Source organism: Ochotona princeps, chromosome 12 (genome assembly GCF_030435755.1).
Source record: "Ochotona princeps isolate mOchPri1 chromosome 12, mOchPri1.hap1, whole genome shotgun sequence".
NCBI lineage: Eukaryota > Metazoa > Chordata > Mammalia > Lagomorpha > Ochotonidae > Ochotona > Ochotona princeps.
The window spans coordinates 63,645,643-63,670,905 of record NC_080843.1 but is presented as its reverse complement, the minus strand read 5'-3'; the positions used below and the strand labels follow the sequence as shown (position 1 = coordinate 63,670,905).

General features: G+C 42.4%; 1 protein-coding gene across 3 annotated transcripts in view; it reads left to right on the top strand.

The window, feature by feature from the left end:
• The window catches only part of WASF3 (WASP family member 3), a 104,930-nt gene that overhangs the window by 65,234 nt on the left and 14,433 nt on the right, over nt 1-25,263 (top strand). For 2 of the 3 annotated variants that reach the window (XM_058670942.1, XM_058670941.1), the window contains exons 3-6: nt 1,151-1,293; nt 17,921-18,055; nt 20,275-20,428; nt 23,069-23,186. In XM_058670942.1, coding sequence (XP_058526925.1) covers nt 1,161-1,293; nt 17,921-18,055; nt 20,275-20,428; nt 23,069-23,186 — 540 coding nt within the window. In that variant the 5' untranslated portion in view covers nt 1,151-1,160. Of the gene's footprint in view, nt 1-1,150; nt 1,294-6,863; nt 6,979-17,920; nt 18,056-20,274; nt 20,429-23,068; nt 23,187-25,263 lie in introns of those variants that run through there. The other variant, XM_058670943.1, reaches the window with a different exon arrangement.

The window sequence follows — 25,263 nt, the reverse complement described above, 5'->3', positions numbered from 1 at the left end:
CCCACGGGAGTGGCTTGGTCCCAAACACTTGCGCCATCTCCTGCTGTTTTTCCCAGGTCATTAGCAGGGAGCTGGTTAGGAAATGGACCAGTCAGGATATGAACTGGTACCCAAAAGGCATGCTGGCATCACAGATACTGGCTTTACTTGCTTTGCCACAATACCAGCTGCTGAATAAATGATTTTGCTCCCATTGTAAAGAGAGAAAAGAGAGTTGAAGTGATGTGTTGGGGCAGTATGCCCATTAGTGCATGAGGTAGTATGTGGATTTGAAAATAGAGACCAGGCACTTGGCCATAGGGCAGCGATAGTGAATGAAAATGTTGAGATTTCACAGCACTTTGCACTAACGTTTGCAACACGGTTTTGCCTTTCTCCACTTCTGTGTCTGCTTTTCCTTGGCCCAGAACTTTTGAGGGCTAGACTTCACTGCTTCTCCAGGTTGGCAAGTCAGCAGCTGTGTCCACAGATGCTGCCTCTGGCTTCTGAGACAGGATATCATTTCCTCACATTGGGGTTCATAGCCTCTGATGCCCTCCTTGGAGCCCTAACCATGGAGGGAGGGGCGCTGACCTGTGTGATTTGCTCAGCATCTCTCCACTGGAATAAAGCTCCACTGTGGGAGAGGGACTTGGTCCTCACCCTGGCGTGTTCATCATTTTGTTCTGTGCTGCCTGCTCAGTGCATGTTTATTGAAGAAATGAGCTAAAGGTTATGTAGGAAGGAGCAGGTAAAGCACACTGTGATATATGCTTACTACCTCCCTGGTTGTGAGGGGCAGCTTGCATTGCAATGGTTGAGATCTAGTTGGGCATAATTTTGCCCAACTTTAGTTACTTAATAGATGTTATTTATCCAACTTAGGGATTTCATAATGGCACTTCAGAACTGGTTTGCTTGCTAGCGCACTGCGGAAGAGTAGCTTTGTTAAAATGAAAGCACAGCCTAGTTCTTGGAGGATTGTGCTATACACTTATTGTTGGAATCTGTAAAATTCATTTAAGTAATTCAACGTTTGCTACATATTCACTTGATTGTCTCATGTACCAGTAATAGGAAAATGAAAATGAGAATCCGTTATTGAAGGAATTGCTACTCGAGATTTGAGAAGCTATGAATATGACTTTTTCAAAATTATTTTAATTTCCAGATTTTGAGCCATGCCTTTAGTGAAGAGGAACATCGAACCCCGGCACTTGTGCCGTGGGGCTCTGCCGGAAGGAGTTAGCAGTGAACTCGAGTGTGTGACCAACAGTACTCTTGCTGCAATCATACGCCAGCTAAGCAGTCTGAGTAAGTCACCTGTTTGCTGATTACGGATGACATTTTGTTGTTTTTATATAGCAAGTTCATCTCAGATTTTAAAATAGTTATGTGATTGCTTGAAGAAGGGATGTTGGCTTTTGAGTAAATGACCAATGTAAATGTTCCAACGAGAACAAACGCATAGATTGCAGGTGGTGTTAAAATTTAAAATGGTTTTAAGGTGATTGGATGACTGTGATTGCCACCCACCCTCCCCCTTTTCTTGCCTTGAGTAGATTGAACAAGGGGCATTTGGTTTCTAACAATGTATTAGGCTGAAAATTAACATCTGCAATGTGCCTGGGATATAGTAGGGGTTTAATTACTGATTCAAACAATCAAAGCAAACATTAACAACTGAGCTTTTATGATCTTAACCTCCCAAAAGTTAAGGTGCGGGCACTGATTCCCACACTGGTGGCGATAGGTGAGTGTTACATATGGATGGCACCGCGGGTGTGTTTGGATACATGGATTTATGGCAGGTACAAGGAAAGATGACAAGACTTTGGTTCTTATTTTGAACTTTAAGATTAGGATCCCAAGGAATAGTCTATTTTTTAGTGCTCAAATGTGCATGAAGATACTTTCTGCGTCAAAGCTTTTTGTAGCTACAGTGTTTTTCCCCAACTTTCACATTTATATCGTGATCTTATTTTCTCACTTCATCCCACTCCTGTTCATTTAGATGGTTTATGTGGCATTTTTGGTGACAGGCTTTTACAGTGAAATTTTCAGAAGCTCTGTTAATAACTAGAAAATGCTTTGTGAAATTCTGCATACTGGAATAGCCTCAAGCATGGAGGGTTGTTTTGTTTTTTAAGAAACCCAAGTTATTTATTGTGAAGAAGAAAAAGCACAGCTAAGTAAGTATGTTTTCAAAAGGCTTATGTTGTTAATAATGTATTTTTAATGTATCTCTAACCACTGGGTAAGACAAAAGTAACTCAAAAGTTACCTAACATATTTTAAAATAAATTTCATCTGGACTAATTGCAGTTAGATTTTTGGTAGAGGTTATTGGTAAAATATGCAGATTCATATGGGAAGATTCCTTCTAAAATATGGAAGGATAAAAATGTTTCTGTTTGCATTCATCTGTTTTTTTGAAGCAATGTTTTAGTTTTATTTTCATGATGTGAGTGTCTACTGGCATGAAATGTGATAAAAACCACCATAAACTGTTGGCGTTTTGATAAGCATATTCAGCGTAGTGTTGTCTCACTTGTGTTCATGGTGCCTGCTTGGCCACAAACTCGGAATGAATCTGTCCCACTGTTCTGTCCTATATGGCCTTTATGATAGGCAGAATAGTGGTCTCCGCCAGAGATGGCCTTACCTTTGGAATTTGCTGGTGTGTTGTGATACATGGAAGAAGGGAAGTGAGGTTGTGGATTAGCTATCCTTGAGAGAAGGACATTATCTTGGATTATCCAGTTGGGCCCACTGTAATCAAAGGAGTATGCCTCTACTGGCCATTACTGGCTTTAACAGTGGATGAAGGAGCCATGAGCCAAGGGCTAGGGGCAGCCTCTGGAAGCTGGAAAAAGTAAGGAAATGGGTTCTCCTTGAGAACCTTCAGAGGAAACATAGCGCTACCTGGTGAAACTCATACTGGAATTATGAGAGGATCATTTGTGCTGTTCTAAGCCTCTATGTTTATGATGTTGTGATACAGCAGCAAGGAGGAACTGATACACCATTCTGGGCCTGGATCCATTTTGTACCACTGAAATCACAGTAGAGTCTTGAGCATCCAGGAATGGAAATGTTACTTGAAGATATTCGTCTCTCTCGCCACCTCAGTGACTGCCTCTCTCTGTCTCTGAGTCACATGGGGATCTTTTCAGCCAAGATGGTAGGAATTGCCCCACCCAAGAGCTTATGGCTGTGGTATGCACCCGTGTTGTGACCCATGAACATGGATAGCCTGTGCATCTGGCTGGGGTGAACTAAGGCAGGTTGATGTTTTTGGGAAATCTCAACCACGAAGCCAGAGCATTTGCTGGGTTGCCATGGAACCTACTGCTGAGATGTTGCCTAGGGCTGAAAAAGCCATGAAGTCTGCCTGTCGGCTGGAGGGAGTTCTGGAGAGGGTAGAACCTTTGTCAGTGCAGAGGAAGTCAGTAAGGAAGGACAGGAAGAAGGGGAGAGGGCAGCAGGACCTGTGGAGTGGAGGCAGCAGCTGGGCTCTGGGCACATCCCGGACAGCTGTGCTTATTCGAGATACAGTGCAGGGGTACTTGCATTGAACTGTTCTTGTCTTCAAATTCCTGAAGTACATCTGGGGGTTGCAACCCAGAGAGCCATTTAGAAAGAGAATACAGTGGCATTTGTGCCAGGGATGTGATTTTAATAAACCAGGATAACTAAGTACAATGAATTTAATGTTTGCATCGTTCCAAAATTCATATGTTGAAATGGTAATCTCTGGCATGTTGGGGTTTAGAGGGCCAGTGGGAGCTGGTCAAGGGTGAGGGCGGGATTCTCATGGGTGGGATTAGTGCCCTGCTGTAAAGGCTCCTTGCCGGTTCCTTGCTGTGAGGACTCAGCAACAAGACAGCTCCTTCTGGCAGAGAGCAGCCTTCTCCAGGCTGTGAACGTGCCGATATCTTGATCTTGAACTTGTCAATCTCTAGAACTACAAAGAATGCATTTCTGCCATCTACAAATCATCTGGCTCCTGTATTATGGTTTAGTAGCCTGAACTAAGACACTGAGTTATTAGTTGGTAACAGAATAGGAAACTGGATTATCAATAATTTATTTATTAGTGTTTATCCTACAAGTGCCTCTCAAAGTGCAGCAGGTGGCAAATAAACTCAAATTGCTTCCTTCTTGGATGCTAAACATGTCTGTAGTTTATTTATAATTTATAAATAACATCAACAGGGCCATAAAGCAATTAGCTCAACATACAACAAGCCAGGCCTGGCATTTACTGCAGGACACCTATGTTCACAGAGGTGCATCCTTACTGTTGGTTGGTGGATATATGCCAAAGTTTTTATATAAAGTTGTTATAAGAGAAATTTTAAAAAGAATTTAGAAAAGAAGTTAAAACAATGTTTTTGTATTTTTTTGTGATCATTAGGTTTTTTTAATATTTATTTCAAGGCAGAGTTACACAGAAAGATGAGAGAGTTGGAAACAAAGTCTTCCATCTGCTGATTCACTCCCCTGATACCACAGTAGCCAGAGCTGGACCAGGCCAAAGCCAGGAGCCTGGAACTCCATCTGTCTCCCATGTGCAAAGAAAATTTTCTGCTGCCTTCCCAGGTGCATTAGTAGGGAGTTGGATTGCAAGTGAAGCCATCAGGACACAAACTGGGATGGCAGCATTGCAGATTGAGGCCTATCCTGCCATGCGACAATGTCAACCCCTCATTAGGTATTTTTCAAATGAAGTTTTTAAAATGCATGAATCTGGGCCTTGTGCGATAGCATAGCAGCTAAAATCTTTGCCTTGAATACGCAGGGATCTCATATGTTTGCCGGTTCTAATCCTGGCGGCCCCACTTCCCATCTAGCTCCCTGCCTGTGGCTGAGAAAGCAGTCGAGGACGGCCCAAAGCCTTGCGTCCCTGCACCTGCATGGGAGACCCAGAAGAAGCTCTTGGCTTCTGGCTTCGGATTGGCTCAGCTCTATCCGTTGTGGCCACTTGGGGAGTGAACCATCAGATAGGAGATCTTTCTCTCTGTATACCTGCCTTTCCAATAAAAATAAATAAATCTTTAAAAAATGTGTGAATCTATCGTATTAAGAAGCTTCTTTTCTAATGATAAAGCAGAATCTTTAAAAGGCTTTGGGGGCTACTTGGTCCTTATTCAGTAGATCCCAAATGGACCATCTGAATCTGTGCTTCTCTCTCACCCCTCACTCTCCCTGCCCATTCCTCTGCTTCCCCACTCCCTGCAGCAGGGACTCATTTTCAGGTGCAGATTAGATAGGTGATGGCCAGTGTGCCGCAGAGAGGCAGACGCTACCTGCTGTCCCGGGGGCAGTGCCACAGGAACCTGAGGCCTGGCCACAGGGTCTCAGAGTGCAGACTGGCCCTGCTGCAGTGATATGCAGGGGGCAACTGGTGGGGGAGGGGAGGGGAAACACTGTTTCTTTGTTTTTCCAGCAAGGAAGACCAGCCAAGGCCTTGATTTGCCTGGGTGTTCCGATTCCCGTTACATGTGGGGACAGATCAGGAGCACTGGGGATTCAAGTGTATCTACATGAAGCAAGGAAAGAATCTGGTTTTAGATACTGACTGACCTATGAACCCCCTGCCGCCCTGTGCCATGCTCACCTTACGTCCAAATCAGACACTTGACTTTAAGAGCCAGAAAATTTGTCTGCGTTAGATATTTAACACGGAATTGAAATCTTCCTTAGGCTTCTTAGGGAATCAAAATTTTTCATTGGGAACATATTAAGTTCAGGAACCAAACAGAAGTATATGTAATACTTTCGAAATTTGAATGACATGTAAGTATACCTTTCTGTGGGATGCTGTGTTTCTATGTGGGTGTGTCCTGTGTCTTGTCCACTTAGGGTGAAACTACCCATCTTCTCCAACACTTAACTTTGTTTTGCCGAGAATCTTTAAAGTCCTATCTTGTAGTTTTTTCCCTTGTCTGTTTTTATTTTTCTTAAATACTCTGTGCTTTTAACTGCTGTGGAAATTTGGTCAACTTAGCTAAGTGGTCAAGCCTTTGAATTTTTGTCCAATAAAATTTTTAAAACAGCCTGCTAACATTCAGATTCTGTACCTTTGGTCGTTACTTCTAATATCAGAAAGCGGGAGAGAAGAAGCAGAGGTAGCGATCGCTACACCTGCTTCGGGTTCTGGTGTGTTGTACCTGGCTTTCTGCTAGGGAATACTGAGCTGTTTTTTTCTTCAGATAATCACAGTGCCGTGCAGCAATTACCCTTAAGTCAGGAGTGCGTTTTCATCATTCTTGATTAATGATCCGAATACTCTTGTGCCTGTCATCTAGTTGCTCAATTAAAATCACAGTATCATGCAATCATAGTCTTACAGCATAAGGGTGCAATTTTAATGTCATTTGCTTTGAAAAGGTAACAAAAACTTACGGCATTTGTGACAAGGATGAACCAGTTGATTTTAAGAGTAGCTCATTGGTCAGTTCTCACTGTTTTAATAGCTGTCCTCCTCTTTTGTCCCCTAAGAATGCTCCCAACATATCACAATGAAGAGAATCATTTCTGTGAGAAAGGAGATCTGTTTTCAAAGGTGCAAAAGAGTGATTGTTTTCAAATCAAGGTGCACATCGTACTTCATATCAAACCAGAAGCTGAATTGGGCTCTGCTACATTTCTGTGTGATTGGATCTGAAATGTAGAGCCATGTGGGCAACTACGAAGTATATTCTCTTCAGATTGCAGTATTTTGAAGATGTCCACTAAATAGACTTCTTGGACTTCTTTTTTTCTGTAATTCAGACATAATTTTTTGTGGGATATGGAAGGGATAAAGCCATAGTTTAAAAGGACATAGATTTTGTGCATTTCTTTGTAGGGTAAGATCAGAATGAGCACATTAAATTAAAATATGCTGATGTATCTGAGCACAAATCGACCAGAAGAAACACAGCATCAGAAAAATTGGCAGGCTGCTGAGTATTTGCACTTCTCATGAACAAAGAAAGTCAGCAAAGGGAGGTAAGACGTAGGATATAATAGGGAAGCTCTAGCTTTGAATAATCTTATCTGAAATGCTGGAAGACCACAGTGTTTCAAATGTTGGCTTTCTAAAAGACTTTGGAATGTCTGCCTGCAAATATGTGTGTGTGTGTGTGTGTGTGTGTGTGTGTGTGTGTGTGTGTGTGTAAAAAATGAGACATCATACATCTTAGGGATAGGACCCAAGTATGAAGATGAAATTTATTTGTGTTTTTTACACATATTATGTATGTGTTTTGTAGGCAATTTTACCCCATCTTTTTACCACATCTGCATTTTTACTATAACTCATGTTATAAGGGCAGGTGTGGAGGTTTAATTTCTGGCTCAACCTCAAAACATTTGAGATTTTGGAACACTTAGGTTTTTGAGTGTTTGAATTAGGTATGCCCAGGCTATATAAGGTAAGTGTTCTGTGAGCAGAGGAACTGGAGGCAAGGGTGAGAGCTTTGTATTCCCATAAAAAGGCGGGATTTACAAGGCGTTCAAATGCTCTCCCGGCTCACCATTTGTCCAGAACGTCAGAAATAACCTGCATCAGGACATTACAGAAGTGATGTCAGGCTTTTTTTAAATTGTTGTTCTTCCTGTAAGGATTTCCGTGTAGCAGGATTTAATGCAGTGAAATCCTCAGATACACAAGTTGGAGATTTCACAAATCTGAATTTTCAGTCCTGGTTGTCACTACAGTTTCTAGTTGTATCATTTATAGTCTTCTATTCCGCGAGTTTAGAGGCGCATGGGAAAAAGTCAGTGATTTCTAGGTTTTCCTGATTCGTTAGATTTATGTTGCTTGTGCATATTAACCAAGCTCTCTAAACACCTCGCGGCCTAGGAGGTTAGGTTGCTGAGTGCTGCCATTGTGGTGCAGTGAGTTAGGCCACTGCCTGGGTACCAGCATCCCGTGTGAACACCGGCTCCAGTCCTGACTGCTCCACTTGCAATCTAATTCCCTGCTAATGCGCCTGGGAAAGTTGTGGGAAATATATGGGAGACCCAGATGGAGTTCCAGGCTGCCAGCCTCAGCCTGGCTCCATCGTGACCATTGCAACCATTTGGGGAATGAAGCAGTGGATGGTAGACATCTCCCTCTCACCCTCTTGCTCTGTCTCTGCCTCTCCTTCTCTCCCACTCTACCTTTCAAATAAATAAATCTTAAGCAATTTGAAGGGAATTCCAAAGATTTTAAATTTTTTCCCTAAAATTTTACTGAAAACATTTTATCGGGTACACAATTATGATTATCATCAGCCTAAAGTATTAGTTTTCTTTAGATGCCCTTTTATGGAAATAAACACAATTTTGTTACTCATTTACATATATTACCCAGTAAAAGGGTGGGGAAGGGAGATGGAAAAGGAGGAGAATAATAGGAGAAAAAGAAGTTGGTGGAAACAGAACCTGCAGATGACCCCAGTTTTGGAATCAACTTGTATTGAAAGGACTTGCTGGTGCTAGTCCAAATTCTAAGGAGCTTGGAAGCAGTGCCCATCCAACAACAAGGAAGAAGCTGAACAAGTTGGAAACTGGCTTTCCTTAAATCTGTCAGAGAATTGGAGTCAAAGGAAAAACTATTGTTGTCCCCACAGTGTGGTGTGACAGGCACATAGAATTCAGACGGAAGTCATGAGGAGAAATCCCATAGCAACCACTCAGGGTTGGAGAATCTGAAGTATGAAGACAAGTTTGAGAGCAGAAAGCTCAAGTTGGAGTGAAGGAGGGACAAATTTTCAGGGGGTTTCACCAGGACTCCTACTAAGTTGGCCTGGAAAGTTGTCCCGCCTGTTCTGCATTTCATCCTTTGATGAGGCTTGATTTGCTGCTGGCCTAGGTGAGCTGGCTGTCATGTCCCCTAGCGTGCATCTGGGCATGCTGTTCACTGCACATTATCGGCAACTGAGGAAGCCCAGTCCAGATATATGCTGTCCAAGGTTGGACCACGTATCTTGTGATTTTTGCTGTGACTGGGGTGTGAGTCCCAACAATCTTGTTGGAAAGTCCCCCAAGAAACCTCATCTGAAGTGACCTCAAACTTGACTCTTGTGAGTGTGAGCTAGTTTAAGGTCAGGTTTGGTCTGTTGCTTGCACCAGCCAACACACATACCCAGCTGCCTGGTAAGTTCCACCTCTAGCTCTAGCTCTCACATGAACTGATGGATGCTGCAGCTTAGCCCAGCCCAGCCCACCACAGGCCCCATCCTCATGTACACTAGCAGGTGCTACGGTCTCATCAGGGTGACCCCCCAGTAACTCCCATCAAGCCCACCCCCAGCCCCAGTGTTTGCACGTGCTGTCGTGAGAAACACTTTTCTTGAAAAGTAGAAATTATTGGGCCTGGTGTGATGGCTCACTGGCTAAATCTTTGCTTTGCACATACCAGGATTCCATATGGGTGCTGGTTCCTATCTCAGCTGCTCCCCTTTCCATCCGGCACCCAAAGCCTTAGGACGCTACACCCATGTGGGAGACCCAGCAGAAGCTCCTGGATCGGCTCAGCTCCAGCCGTTGTGGCCAGTGGGGGAATGAATCAGTGGATGGAATACGCTTTTTTTTTGCTGCTCCTCTGTAGATCTGCTTTTCAGTAAAAATAAATAATTAAAAAAAAAAAACATTATCAGGTCAAATCAAATGAGACTAAAAGGCATACTTAAGAAAGAAATCACTGACTTTAAACAAATTATGGGAAAAATAATATAAACATAAAGCTTCAGAAATCTACAGTTATTTTAATACTGTATTTAGTACTGTATTTTTGGCTGTGGTCTGGTTCCCTGAATACATGGCAGACATTTAAATCCTGAAGTAAGATAAGATAATAGGTAAGTAGAAGGGTAGAAATTTTATCCAATCTGTTTAGGAGGTGGGCGTAGTGGACAGTTCTTAGATCTGTGGGGTTGTGCCTTTGGAAGGCGGTTCTTGAGAGAGTTGATTTTAAGTGTTTGGTATCAGCGTCTCACTCTGTCTGCTTCCTGGCCTGCCCTGTGATCCTTCCTCACTGTATTCTCTGCCACTGTCACCCTCACAAGACACCATACTAGTGGAACTGTCTCATCTTGAATTTGAGCCTCTAAATATAAAGTTGTCTCAGTATTTCATTCTAGTTATGAAATGCCGAGAAAGATATTATCAAATGGGCTACAAGAAAAAAAAAGACATTTTACACTGATGAAAAATTAAGAACAGCCTGGCAGTCTTTTTTTTTTTTTTAAGATCCATTTATTTTTATTGGAAAGTCAGATATACAGAGAGGAGGAGAGACAGAGAGGAAGATCTTCCGTCCGATGATTCACTCCCCAAGTGAGTCGCAACGGCCGGTGCTGTGCTGATCCGAAGCCGGGAACCAGGAACCTCTTCCAGGTCTCCCACATGGGTGCAGGGTCCCAATGCCCTGGGCCAGCTGTCCTCGACTGCTCTCCCAGGCCACAAGCAGGGAGCTGGATGGGAAGTGGAGCTGCCGGGATTAGAACCGGTGCCCATATGGGATCCCGGGGCACTCAAGGCAAGGACTTCAGCCACTAGGCCACGCCGCCGGGCCCAAAGCCTGGCAGTCTTAAATAGAAGGATTTGAGACACATGGTAAAGCTTGCCCACAACTAAAAACTGAATTAGGTAAATCCAAAGTGGTAGCTGGGGTTTCAGCAAGAACTCTTCAAGAATTGGACAGATAGACACAAAATCTGCAAGGATGTAAGAAGTTTAGGCAACATTACTAACCAGTCCGACTTAATTGATTTCAGTATACTAACATCCCAAAGTGTAAAATAAATAAATCTTGTAATTTCCCATGAGATTTTCAGGAAGGTGTAACATGGGCCAGGCCATAGCATAATCAGTTTGAAAACATCAGTATACAAAGGGTGATGATAATGAGATAATGGTTGTACTTAGTTTAGACGATTGCCAAATATTGAAAAATCGAGCAATATCTTACAAAAGATTCCTTAGGTCAAAGAAAAATTCAGAGGGGAAATTAGAAACAATTTCTGATTTTGTGGTAATGAACAACAAAATACCAGTTCATCTGTGAGACCTAACTAACGGAGTGCTCAAGAGTAAAATTTGTGGCTTCAAATGCTTGTTTTAGAAGAGAGAAAAGATTTAAAATCATGAGTGTATTCCTCAGATGTGCCCTCCGTGTGGCTCAGTAGTGCTGCTATGATTTTCTTGTTAATTAGTTTTGGGGCTTTTATCATGCTTACTTGATTCTCCCCCTTTCCACTTCATACTTCCTGACTCTGAGCTGACTGTGCCCCTTATTTCATTTGCAAAATAAAAGCCATCTCGGAACTTAAGTCTCTCATTGTGGAAGTTGGCCTGGCCCCCAGACACATCATCTTAAGGAGGATGTGCTGGCTGTGCTGCTAAGCCCACCTTCCTTGGTTCCTGGGGTCGCAGACCCATCTGCCCTTATCCTGTCTGCTGACCACTGGTTTCAGCATCCAGTGATGGTCTTGGCCTGAACTAGTCCCTGCTGGGGTGGATGCTGGTTAGTGATATTTGTTCCCCTGTAGTTTCTTCAGCATGAAGCAGTTGGTATTCTGCCGTCAGTGGTTTCATGGTCTTCCGTAGTTAATTAGCTTCCTCTCGATCATTGCCATGTGTTACATTAAGAAATTTCCCCCACCTTTGAATCTCAGATTGTTGCCGCCTGCCCCAGTCCTAGTTTCCTTCCCAGCGAGATCCCTTAGAGAAACTCCTCAGCTCTCACTTCAACCTTCCTCACTGTCTCTTGTCCTCTGTTGTACCCTGCCCAGCTCTTTTGAAGTCATTCTTATTAACCTTACCAGGTTGCTAAATCGAGTGGTTCAGAGTGCCACTTGCCCTTTATTGAAGGGAACTGGCCATGTATTTTGTAGAGTGGCCCTGGGTCTGGATTCTTGCGTGTGTCCTGTGATCACATTCAAGACACTGACAGCATGGTGCCCAGACAGTTTGCTGCACTCAGGAAGCACATGTCCTGCATGGTGAAGAAGCACAGGGCTGGAGACAGAACTGACCCAGCAATTGCAACTACCACTGTGTGTGTTGGCTGATTTGAGTGACAGACTGTGCTGGACCATGCATTGGCAAACACACACAAGAATCAGGTCTGGGATGGCCTCAGATGAGGTTTCTTTGGCAATTCCCTACCAACTGAACCACTGGACTCAGAACCCTCACCATGGAGAGAATTTCAGGTTGCATGGGCTGACTGTGGGAGTGGATGTGTCAGAGCTGGGCCTCCTCTGTGGCTCAGACAGAACAGTTGACAGAATATCCAAATGTACATGGAGGATGTGGCAGTACATTGGAGCCTCCAGAGGACACCTGGTACCATGGCAGAGGACGGAGGACAGAACAGTCATTGGCAGTGAAGATCTGGGCAGATGGAGACACTAAGGTGGACTATAGCAGCCAATGGATTTGGGAGAGACTTCATCATGATTGGAGTGACGGGATTGCCAGCAATTCAGACTGTTGAACTATCAAAACCTCTTGAGAAATTCATGGCTTTGTAAATTTCTATATTTCTTACTGTTCTTGATTTTGTATTGTCGCCTTTCAATTAAAAGGGATGTGTGGTGATTGTGTAGTGGAGACTATCATTTCCAGATGTGAGGATGCAGTGTAGTGTGCATCTCTACTTCCAGACCAAAGATGAACTACTAACGAAATTATTAGCTTGACAAAGGGATGCTGGACTCTCTGCCACTGTCCATGCCTGCATGATAAACATGTGACTGTTTATGATGAGCTATGCTATAGTAATACTATAGGGGAATTTAGTGGGGGGTGGGCAGGGGAATTCCCAGGGCCTATGGAACTGTATCACAGAATGATGATAATAATTTAAGAAAAAAGTTAAAAAAACATATAAAAAGCATAAACAAACACACAAATTAAAGTTTAAGAAAGTGAAGACTCCTTTATATATATATAAAGTAACACAGGGGAAAGTCTTCCCTCTGCGCCACCTCCCCCGCCTCCAGCTGTCTTACTCCCGGGGAGGTACTTGATGGACACTGTGCAAGTGCCCTGTTTCCCATTCTTCTCCTACCCAGCAGCCTCCCGTGTAGTGAAGGTTGTTGCCTACAGTAGTAACTGCATGGAGAGTTGCAGAATGGTGATTTTTGTGATCCTTCAATTTTTTTCAGCATTGATTCATTGCTCTCAGTGCTTTTACTTCTGTGTTTATTCATTCACCTCTTAATTCGTCTGCTTGCACCATGGGGACTGAGTGAGTGATTGTTATCCTGTGAGCTGTGATCTGTGCTCTGTCTTCTGACTTTAAGGCTTACGCTTTGTTAAGTTTGCCAGTGGTGGCCCTTTCGGGTTGGCTCTTGGTCCCTGTGATGTGTGGCCTCTGCCCATCAATCTTGGAGAACTTGACTTTTTCAGCGCAGCAATATATTCTTGGCTCATCTTCTCACCTCTTCTACCCTCAGTCCTGGAGTTGGTCATTGTTTCCAAGAAGCCTAATTCCTTTTAGTGGAGAATGGAATGTAAAAGTCTTGGCAGACCAAGTTAGGTTTGTGCTAAATATGTGAGTTTTAAAAATTTTTTTCATTATTATTATTATTATTGTCATTTTTGCAGGCCTTTAATATAACCACTTTTGTGTTCTAGGAAAATCTCCTATTAAGATACTGCATTTCCATTTGAGTCTTCACTTTAAAATGCAGTTGAAAATTTGGAGGCCTGCTTTCTAACCTGACATTCTTGAGTTCAGATGGGACTGACAATCCAAAAGTGGAACCTTCCATCAGGAAAAAATGAGCAAATTGCACTTACCTCCATGTGGCCTTCATTTCAGAATTATTTTAGTTTAGCTATTAATGGGCTTATTGAAAGCGTAAGTAGGATTCAGCCTTTTAAATCAGTTGCTGTTTACGAAACTGCAGACTATATAATTGCAGTACTTTATTCTTGTTCATCAAAAATGACAGCTCCTTCCATTTCCTTCTCTTTGTTGCTTGTCAGCTTTCAGCAGCTGGCAAAATATTAATCAGGCAAGTATTTAATTTCTGTCTCTTTATAAATCTGTAAATTGAGAACTTTCAAGTAAAGATATGATATTAATTGCAAGCATTTTAAGTAGAATTGTATTGAAGGTGGACACATGCTATTTATTTTTGTGCTTATATGCAGGTACTGCAGAAGATAAATTTGGAGCAAAACATGTTGAAATCCATGCATAGTTTTTCCTAATACCTATTTTCTGTGAACTTTTCAGACTCCTTGAATAGCATCCAGCAGAGAATGAAGAATAGTATCATCAACAATAGTTGTGCTTTGAGGATGCTTCTTTAATGTTTGGAAAAGACCGTAGTACATACTTGGATATTCTTGGTGATACATTGTCCCTGGTAATTAGTCATCTGCATAACTAGAGGAGAAGGGAAGGAAGTTCTGAGGATTGCACTGGCAAACAAACAAAAACCTGTGTGTGTAGCTCTGGATAATCAAGCAGAAAAGCTGAAAGTAGTTGGCTTCATTTTGATTTGTTGCACACTCAGAAATAAGGGACTGCCAGTCGTGGGTGTGAAGCATTTGATACATATGCCGCTCCCCTGCACATCGCCCAGCATTTACTAAATGGCTTCCGTGATACAGTAGTTCTGAAAGATGCTATAAGGTGTTTCCAGGCCCAGTCACCTTGAAAACATGATATGTGAGATGTTGTCTTGCAGACCCCTATTGTCTGTTAAACATTCTGAGAGGCCCCAAGGTATGGAAACAGGTTTCATCTTTTAGCCCAGTCTTTCCCAGACTTCAGTGAGCAGGGAACTCTGTTGTGCATGTGTTAATGAGAAGGCCCTGGTGTAGACCCTGTGCTGTATGCTCAGTGTGCAGTCACGGGCAGTGTACCTGTGAGAAGCCGAATGCCTACACACTTTCCCTTGGAGAGCTCAGATGACAAGCATCAAGTGTTGTTACCTGGGAGTCCTTGGGCGGGGGAAGGGAAGGGAGTGTTTGCTCTTACCCCAATATACATCCTGACGGTAGATTGAAGTTAACTAATAGTTAGTGACTCCATTAATGTGTTTGTGTTCATTTATCTCTAAGTATTACCCATCTAGTTTAAGCCCACCATGAAATAGACACTGGAGTTCATGCAGCAATGCCAGAACAGAGGAGGGTCCTTGCCTTCCTGGATCATGCATTCCAGTGGAGGGAGACAGGCAAGAAACAAGCTGAATAGGTAGAAGTGAATGAATTATCATGTGGTGGAAAGTGCTAAGGAGAGTTTACAACAGGAGAGGATAAGGGAATATGTGTTTGGAGGGGGTGCATTCCCTCTGTGGTGCATTTTGGCTAAGACTGTCAGATAAAGCCTCACCAGATGACATGGATATAGGACAAAGTGAAGTGAGGGAGCAGACCTGTGAGTCTCTGGGTAGAAAGGTCCTGGCAGAAGGAGGGCATGCCAAGGCGTTGGAGGTGTAGGAATGCTTGACATATCTAAGAAACAGAGAGGAAGGGCCCAGCGCGGTGGCCTAGCTGCTAAAGTCCTCACCTTGAAAACGCTGGGATCCCGTATGGGCACCAGTTCTAATCCTGTCCAGCTCCCCGCTTGTGGCCTGGGAAAGCAGTTGAGGACAGCCCAAAGCCTTGGGACCCTGCACCCACATGGGAGACCTGGAGGAAGTTCATGGCTCCTGGCTTCAGATTGGCACAACTCCAGTAATTGCGGTCACTTGGGGAGTGAATCATTGGACAGGAGATCTTCCTCTCTGTCCTCCTCTCTGTATATCTGCCTTTCCAATAAAAATAAAATAAATATTAAAAGAGAGAGAGAGAGAGAGGAAACCAGCATCATTGCAGTGGAATACGGAAGGAGGGGAGTGACCGCAGAGGCCAGGTAGGTCAGGAGACATGAAAGACATGAAAGGCCGTGGAGACATGAAAGCTGTCGCTTGAGTTGGTGTGATCTGTAAACCCAGCCACTCTGCCCTCTACCTCGGTGTCTGTTTACAACTGCTCTTTTGCCACCTCAACCATCTTTACCTTCTTTTTCTTCAGTAGTAGCTGAAAGAGCAGGATACTCACTGTGGCAGGCCAGGGCTAATGTGTTGTAGCCCTGTTTTCTCCAAGTCTGATTGCAGTGATGTTAAGGGCACCTGAATCCCTCTCCCCACCGAGTGTCTGTTTGGGTGGCTCCTGCAGGGCGAGGGTCCGTGGCTCCCACCGAGTGTCTGTTGGGGTGGCTCCTGCAGGGCGAGGGTCCGTGGCTCCCACCGAGTGCCCGTTTGGGTGACTCCTGCGGGGCGAGGGTTCGTGGCTCCCACTGAGTGCCCATTTGGGTGGCTCCCACTCAGTGCCCATTTGGGTGGCTCCCACTAAGTGCCCATTTGGGTGGCTCCTACAGGATGAGGGTCCGTGGCTCATTTCACTGCAAAGGCAGGAGAGAGACTTACCACAGTGAGTGTTTACAGGGCAGAGTCCTGTATTTTGAAGATTTTCTTCCTTTTTTTTTTTCCTTTTTTTCTTTTTTTTTCCCTTTATTTGAGAGAGCCTGAAACTGAAATGGACTTTCCTGAGTTGATTATAGACTAAAATACTCTAGGCCTCACTTGTTCCTCCCAGGGTCTGCATTAATGAATGGGCAAAATATCTCTTCAAGTCTTTGTTTTCATTTCTTTTGGATATATACCTAGAAGTGAAATGGCTGCATCATGTAATAATGCTGTTTACTGTTTTGAGAAACTGTCACGCTGCTTCCATTTTATGGCCATGGAAATCCAGTTTGATATATGGCACAGAGAACTGAAAGTCGTACCAGGTTTTTGGTTTTTTTTTTTTTTTTTCATCATCAGTTTCTGTCCGTTAGTAGCTGTGGGATTTGGACAAATTACTTTTCTTATCCTTGGTTTGGTCACCTGGAGAATGAAAACAATAACTCTCTCTTTACCTTCTGGGTTCACTCATTCATTGAATAGGTGTGTGGGAGACATTGTTCTAGACAGGTGTGGTACCTGTTCCCATGGAATTCATGGTCTCCTGAATTCTATCAGGAGAGCAGGGAGTGGCTGTGCGAGTACTGCTTGAATAAACTGTGGAACATCATGAAAATAGTCAGGTTAGTCTTGCCCCAGTGAGGTTTTCCCCCTAGAAGGTTCAGGAGGTATAGCATTAGCAACTGTAAAGAGGAGGTGATGGGTGTGTCTGTCAGAGAAAGTGGAGGTGTGTTCCTTACGCTCTCAGAGTGGCACTTCTGATGTTTCTGTTGAATGAAGGAGAGAATGACAGGAGGATTTGGAGGTTGAACACTAGCAGATGCTAGTGCCTACCTTGTTTTTTAAATGTTCTGTAATGAAGGACTGTGTCTAACACTCACAGGAGTGTAGATTTGATAAAGGAATACATGCAGAGGAAAGGCCACATGGCTGGCCAGGAGGTAGAGAAACAGAAAGTGGGCTCAACTTGGGCTTTGTGGGTGAGTCTCTGGGAAGAACCACTGTCCATGGGTACTCCCACTAAGGCTGTCTCCTAAATACCACAGTTGTTTCCGCTTTTTAAAGTGCTGTTAACTTACGGCTTTGGAGTTTAAAGCCTTGCATGAGTTCGGAAACCAGATCATACCCAGATCACAGCAGAAGTGAAAGGCTTCCTTAAACTGCACTTCTGACTTAAAGTTTGCAAAATGAAAACTGTTTGTCCCTAAAAAAAGTTGGCATTTAGTGGAAAACAGCTTGAGTGGTGGCCCATGTGGCAATAATAATTCTATGCTTTGTAGAATATTCCTAATTTTGGCAGTCCTGAGCCAATTTTAGATTTATATGAATGTTGCTAATAGCTTCAGAGCTTCTAAGGCCCTTTATCTTCATGCCTCTCTACGTGCAACCCCACGTGTTGGCAGGAGTAAGGAGGCATGTGTGTCAGGGGCCGGCCCCAGCTCATTCCCAAGCAGACAGCTCTGTCCGTTCACTCTCTTCCACAGGCAAACATGCAGAAGACATATTTGGTGAGTTGTTTAATGAGGCCAACAACTTCTACATCAGAGCCAATTCTCTGCAAGACAGAATTGATCGTCTCGCTGTCAAAGTTACCCAGCTGGATTCCACAGTGGAAGAGGGTAGGTAATTGCATGAAAGCAGTGAGCTAGAAGTGATGTTGACAAGACTGTAGTAATTAATTGCAGTGTAATTACTGCTTTTTCCTTGAGGTAGTATGCTGGTCTTTTAGCCTGTCTTTTCCTACAAGAGTGAAGGGGAAATCCCATAAGATTGGATTAATTAGTGATGAAAGGTTCAGATCTTAGCTACCCCATAAACCATATTCTCGTTCAAAGAAGATTATAAATATACTGTTTTAAAGGCTTCTTTGAATTCATTCAGTATGATAGCCTTAATTTTAGGTTACTGGCATTTATTTTTAAAATAGCTTCTTAGCTAAAAATCACAGTTATTCCAAGAAATGGTCCAACTAGCAAGAATTGTGTGTTAGAGGAGGTCATAGAAATATGACCTGAAAAGGTAGGTTTATCTTAGTGCAGAAAACCATTGAAACCCTTGCATGGTGTTTCGTGGTATGTGCTTCCTGTGGACTTGTTGAAGACAGTGAAGGTTTCCGCCTGATCCTCCTGCTGGAATTGATGCCAATAGATCATCTGGGTGATTCAACACTTCTAAGAATTGTATTCATTTTCTCAGAAATGGCATTTACCAAGGGCCTTTACATTTCAAGTTTTAAAGTAATATTAACTGATGAATACTGTTTACTTTGAAGCAGTAGCAACAAATGTAAAATGATCAGCAGTTCCTTTGAAAAATTTTACTTCCATAATCATTTTTTTGAATGAAAGGTTAAGGTTAGACTAAAAAAATCTGCTAGCATATGATGATATTTATTATGATTTCTACTATTGCTTTAAAAAATTCTAGTATCTTAGTTTTACAGTATATCTGTATAACAGCACTGGCAAAAAAAATCGAGATTTACTTATTAAAGAGTGATGTGTGTTTCATAATTTTTAAAAGGTTTGTTTACTCACATTCAGGTCTCATTTGAAGGTAGAAATAAAGTTTCTGAATTAGAAAATTAGCAAAAATGTAGACTGTTGAAATTTTTGTATTATGAACACTTTCTTGTTTTCCCAATTATGAAGTTAAATAAAAACATGTGTTTCCCAAGCTGATTTTTTAATTTTACTTTTTACTTTAAAAATACAGCTTTAAGTATCTGGTGGTCTACTCAGATAGGAAAGTCTTAATCTTTTAAATCAAGCATGTGCTTTTAAAATTGTTAGCACAGTGATTTTTAATATTTATTCATTTCCTTTAGGGTTTTTTTTCTATTGACTCTTGCAGTTGGATGCTTATGAAAAACCCTACAGTGGAAAAGGCTAATCTTTAGATTAATTTTATGAAATTTCACAGCACGTGATGTTTTTAAAATCTCCTTATGATAAATATTCTGCCTTATCCTTCATATGTATATTACCATAGAAAAAAATTCTTGACAGAGTTCAGAAATCCAGATTCTGTTTTGGACCAGCTGTTGTTTGCCAGCAGAGCTGGGAAATGTTACTGTATACTCCTGGGGTTGGATGCCTAGGTAATGTGCCTGTGTTGTCAGTGAGTTCATAAGTGAGATGGGAAGTGTTGCACCCACAAGAATGAAGCATAAGCAGGGTTGATTCCCAAACTGCTTAGTGCAGTTTAGATCCTGGCTCAAGGAATAAGGGGAACTTCAGCAAGCTCAGGGAAAATTAAATTAAATGATAACTTTGCCTTTTTGGTTAAAAAAAAATGTTTGAAACCTATGCAGTTTTTTTATAATCCATATTTCCCGTTACTATTTTGGAGATCCCTGGTTGTATTGACCAGCTTTTCTTCAGGGTAATTTCAGAAGAACAACTTACTGTCATTTAGATTTGTGTGATTCCAGGGCAAGTATTACTCTCAGGTGTTGTATTTAAATGGTAATTAAATGGTTGACTGTTTTTTTCTTTGAGAGACCCAGTTCTGTGTATTTACATGCCTCTTCATCTCAAGATTGTATTTCTGAGTAGTTTTTGAGGTGTGCTATAAAATACGATGCTCTTGTATTAGGGCCAATGAGATAAGGAGGTGATTATGGAGAAGTGAAAGCCAGGATTTGACCTAATTTCATAGAGAGACCTGCCTTCTAAAAGAGGGAGGAGCAGCCGGCAGGGTTATTTCAAATGAACAGTAAAAAAGCATTGTATGATAATTCTAGAAGATATTTAAGTTTGTTGGTCAAGTGAGAGTTATTTCTAAAGAGTAAAATTACCTCTGCATAACTGAAATTGGGCAACTTTTCTGTAAATAGTGTCACTGCAGGATATCAACATGAAAAAAGCTTTCAAAAGTTCCACAGTCCAAGACCAGCAGGTGGTTTCAAAGAACAGCATCCCCAACCCTGTTGCTGACATTTACAACCAGAGCGACAAACCACCGCCCCTGAACATCCTGACCCCGTACAGGTATGACTGCTGCTGCAGGCACTCCAGAGGCGGCTCAGGGGACAGGGTCAGCAGGGGGCAGCACTGGCACTGCACCGATGCCTTGTGAGAGGCCATCCCAGATTGGTCACATGGTAATCACAATGTTACAATGAGGTTAGCACTGGGATGGGATTTTGATGTGTCAGTGTTTGAGCTTTCAGATGTAAATTTCTTGCTTTAAAAGTGGGCACCTGAGAGTGTTGTGTTGTGTTGTGAGAGAGTGTTGTGTTGTGAGAGAGTTGTTGTTGTGGCTGGAGAGCGGTCCATCAGTGTGTGAGGAGCTGCGTCATTCATTGGCAGTTCAGCTGACTCCGGAATCTACATCTCAGCGCCACACAGACACTTGCTACTTGATTTACGAAAATGGATTCTGCACTCTTGGGGACTTGTAAGAATGAAAACATAGTCCACACAGTAGCCTACTGGTATCATTAAAATGGTAGAACACCTTTGCAGGATCAAATGTTCAAAGAAATCAGCAGTACACACCAGAATACTTGTGAGTTGTGTTTTGGAAGCACTCCTCCTGCCTTCTGCCCATTGACACTTTTTTCCCTGTCTGCCCCCACATCCTCCCAGCCTTCCTTTCACATCAGTATCACTGGTCTGTGGTCTCTGGGCCCCCAGAGCCCATTGCTGCAACCTGGTAGGCACAGGCTGTGGTGAGCAGCAGCCCCCGGCTGAACCCACTCTCGGAAGGACGTCAGAGGAGTCCTCCTGGAGAGGAGCAAGATGCCCACCTTCTCATGGAATAAGTATCTAAGCGGCTTCAGAAAGTTCCTGGAAATGTATGTTGTTTTTAGTTCCGTTTCCATGAGCTTTTTGAAAGCCCTTCATACTTGCCTGGAGATTTTAGCAGACCCATTGGGAAAGTGAATGGATATATGTGTTATGCTAGCATGTTAAGTGTAATATTTTAACTTTTGGTTCTGCTTTCATCCAGGCAGCATTTTTTCGGGGCAACTTCAGTTTGACTTAGCATTTGCAGCCTCAGTGTACAGTATAACATGAGGCTTCTTGCTAGCATTTCTTACTGATGTTACTAAGGAGTCTCACTAAAAAACTTTTTAGGAAATCCAAGAGACTACTTGTATTGGAGTAATTGGGATCAGGATTAGATATTTATGGTGATGTACAATCTTGAATTACCTAAAAATGGCTTTCATATATACCCATGTATGTCCTGTGGAAAATAAAACGTATTTTTTTTTCTTTTTAATAACATTTAAGAATAGCAATGCCAACTCAATCTACTTCTCAATAACACCATAACATTTGAGGATGAATAAAACATGCAAACTTTTGCATTCAACTTGAATATGACTGTCGCGTGTAAATGTTAAAGATACAAAGTGACTGAAAAAATGTTTCAATCAATACTGGCTGGCTGTTTCTGTTTATCTCAGGAAGTCTGCCTTCATTGACATACTAACTTCATTTTTAAAGAAAAAGAATGTACATTTTATCCATCTTAAATTTTCAGCAGGTTCCTGGCTCAGCTTTTTCTTTTTTCCCCTTTTATCTTTACCTTTATTCAAGCCTTGAATATCTTAGGGGAATAAACTCTTTCTCACACCAGTGTCATTACAAAGCCTCCACCATTACAGGTTCCTTATCAACTGGGAACCAAGAACCAGCAAGGGAAGATTTTAAAGAGCCCAGCATTAAAACAGAGGTGGAGGCAAGCTGGTCTGCTGTTGGATTTCAGACCCCATTACCAGAAGAGCCCTGTAGAACTGAGGCCGCAGCACCTGCAGGGAAGATGCTGAGCAGGAGCTTCAAGGAGAAGCCAGGTTTTCTCCTAAGTGACTCCTGTGACTGCCCTGTGTATCCAAGTGACAGTGAAATACCACAACGAGATGTATTTTGCTGCTTCTCAGAGATAACCTATAGGCCAGATGCTTTTTTTAAACAGTGACAGATTAGAGCATTTACTTTAGATTGTGATCATTTGAGTAACCTATTTGTTGCATTAATATTTGTTTTAAGAGAAATAAATAACTTACACATTAAGACTTGAAATGGTCTTTAGACCGTAGATACTTGAGCAGTATTTGTAAAGGAAGTAGCTATAAGGGAAGCTTCTTTGAAAGTCCATGACTAATCATTTTTCTCTAGTCACAATTATACGCAGGAACATTTTACTACTTTCTTATTTGAGTTGATAGATGTTGGGGCAAACTTGATGAGAAAAAGGGCTAGATTACCCATTAATTTTTATCCTAATCATGCTGAAACTCCAGAATAAGAGGAAATATATATGCACTAAGAATCTGTCCATTGTGCAGCCCCTGTTAGAACTAACAAAACAGTTCCTGAAATAAAGTATTAAAAGTTCCTGTTGTTGCTGAGCTATATTGTGATTCTGTAGAGTGACTTTCTACTGAATTCTAATTTTTCAAGAGTTCTTTAACTTAATTATACCTGAACAGCCTAAGTTCTTGCCTAGTTCTGTGTTTTTTTCCTTTTGAGTAAGGAAATGCAAATAATTAATAATGCATAGGACAAGTAAAATACCTCATGTAGATGTTGTCTGATGAACTAAAATGTAATCAGTATTAATCTACATAAAAAAGTAACTCTTCTCCCCACCTACTCACCTGTAACATTGATTCTCAGAGATGATAAGAAAGATGGGCTGAAGTTCTATACTGATCCTTCGTACTTCTTTGACCTCTGGAAAGAAAAAATGCTGCAGGACACAGAAGACAAAAGGAAAGAAAAAAGGCGTCAAAAGGTAAATCATCCAATGTGGGAAATGCGCGTATCAGTGTGTAGGTGGAAGTTCTGTATAGACCCAAGGCCTGATTCTTAAGTGGTTGAGATGTGGCTTTAACGCTAAGGTTTTCTTGGAGGTACATATTCTACATGACAGTCTTAAAAATTCAGTCTAAAGCAATAAAACTCTTTTTTAGAAGTATAGTCAACGTTGTTTAAAGCACTCACTTTAGCTTTAACAGAAGTGGTGGCTCAAGTTTCCATTTTGTTTTGACCATGTTTTGTAACTTTGCTCCCTTGGCTCTGTTGACTTTTCACGTGGTATCCATATTCCACGTAAGATAGGATGGTCTGCTTCTATCTAATAGTCGGTGGGTTTCCACCCAGCTCAAATTCAGATCTTGCTGAGATGATCAATTCAAGGGACAGTACTTACTGGCAACAAACCTCCCTCCTGGGCAGTGGCAGGCTGGAGACCTGCGGACCTGCAGGCTGAGCACCTTGGAGTGGACAGCCCGGGATGCTCGAGGAGCCCGCTTTGCTCTGCCTGAGGGCCTTCTGCTTTCAGAATGGCCCTTTAGAGGCCTGGCAGTTAGCTCGAGACCTTTGAGAAGAGTACTTCTCCCAGGGTTTACCCTTATTCAGCGTTTTGGTATGTTCACTGTGTTTAAAAGCTGTGCTAAACTGCCTGCTTGACAAGTACTAGAAAGTATTCATTAGTTTTAAAGCTTAGGGTTTTTGTGGGCTGCTGGTGAACTGGAGTTGAAGAAGGGCCTGTAAGATATTCCCCCTGCCATGAGGAGAGGGTTGCTCATGCTTTCTGCTGCTTCATGTTCTGCAGAGAAGGGAAACCTCAAAAGAAATGCTAATCTTTCCACATTCCAAGTGTGGAAAATAGATAGCAACCTCTTGGATGGATGAGCAGCGAAAATGTAAAGGCGTGCCTGTCTTCATTCCCGCTCCTTTTTATAGTCACAGAGTACAAGGCTAGGAGTTTTATATTACCTTCCTCAGTCATGCCTTCCAGAAGGCCTTCTAGGTGTCCCCCATCAGTGGCACATTTTGAAGAAAAAAAAATCTCTTTGTGGTCATTTTCCTCACGGGGAAAACAATTTCTATGTGATTATTGCATCTTCAGCTTGATTTGTCACTTCCTATTTTTGTCCCATTTCACATTGTCTGAAAGCGTAAAATTCTAATGAGGTTTTTTCATTAATTCACTTACATCACGTTGGGACGCCTTCTAAATGAGGGAAAATCAGGACCATTGCCTCAGGCAGGGTACAGTGTAGTGGAGAAACAGGCCTTCAACGGCCATGTATCCCTTTGGAACTCCGAAGAGAGGGCAACGAAGAAAGGCTAGTGTGCACCTGCTTCAGTGAGGATTAGGAAGATGAGACAGGATGCCCTTTCCTTCCTGGTTATTTCACAAGCCCAAAGGTTTAAATCATTGAAAAATATGAATACAAATAAGCATAAAGTGTTCAATGTACAGTAACTCTGTGGCGAAGTATTGTGAGGTTAAGCACAGAGAGCATGGATGAGGTGCCCAGGGAGGAAACTCCATGGAAGAGATATCAGACACAGGGAGACGCAGAGTGTACCCAGGGGTAGGAAGGCTGTGGGGTGCTGCAGGGCTCCAGGACAGGTGACACAGGTGGCCTTCATAATCGAGGCGCCTTCTGGATAGGAATAAAAGTATCCTGGCCTAGGAAACTGTAGAATCTGCTAGGGATTTTAACGTAAACCAATGTAGCTAGAGTACAGACTCAATACCGTAAATATTCTGTCCTAGTTGATGTGTGTGTGTGTGTGTTTTTTGATTGGTGGATTGGGAGGCTGAACCATTGTAAAGAAAGTTGGAGCGATCACAACATGTTCTAAATAGATCAACACATGTCACTTAAGAAATCGGAATAGCAGTTGCTAGTTTTAGGACAGGCATTGGCTTAGCAGTTAAGACAACACTTTGGATGCCTACATTTCATATCGGGGTGTGAAGGTTTGAGTCTTGGCTCCCTTATTCCAGCTTCCTGCTACTGCACACACAGCAAGCCACAGGTTCAGTTGAAGAAGTTGGATTCCTGACATGTGCA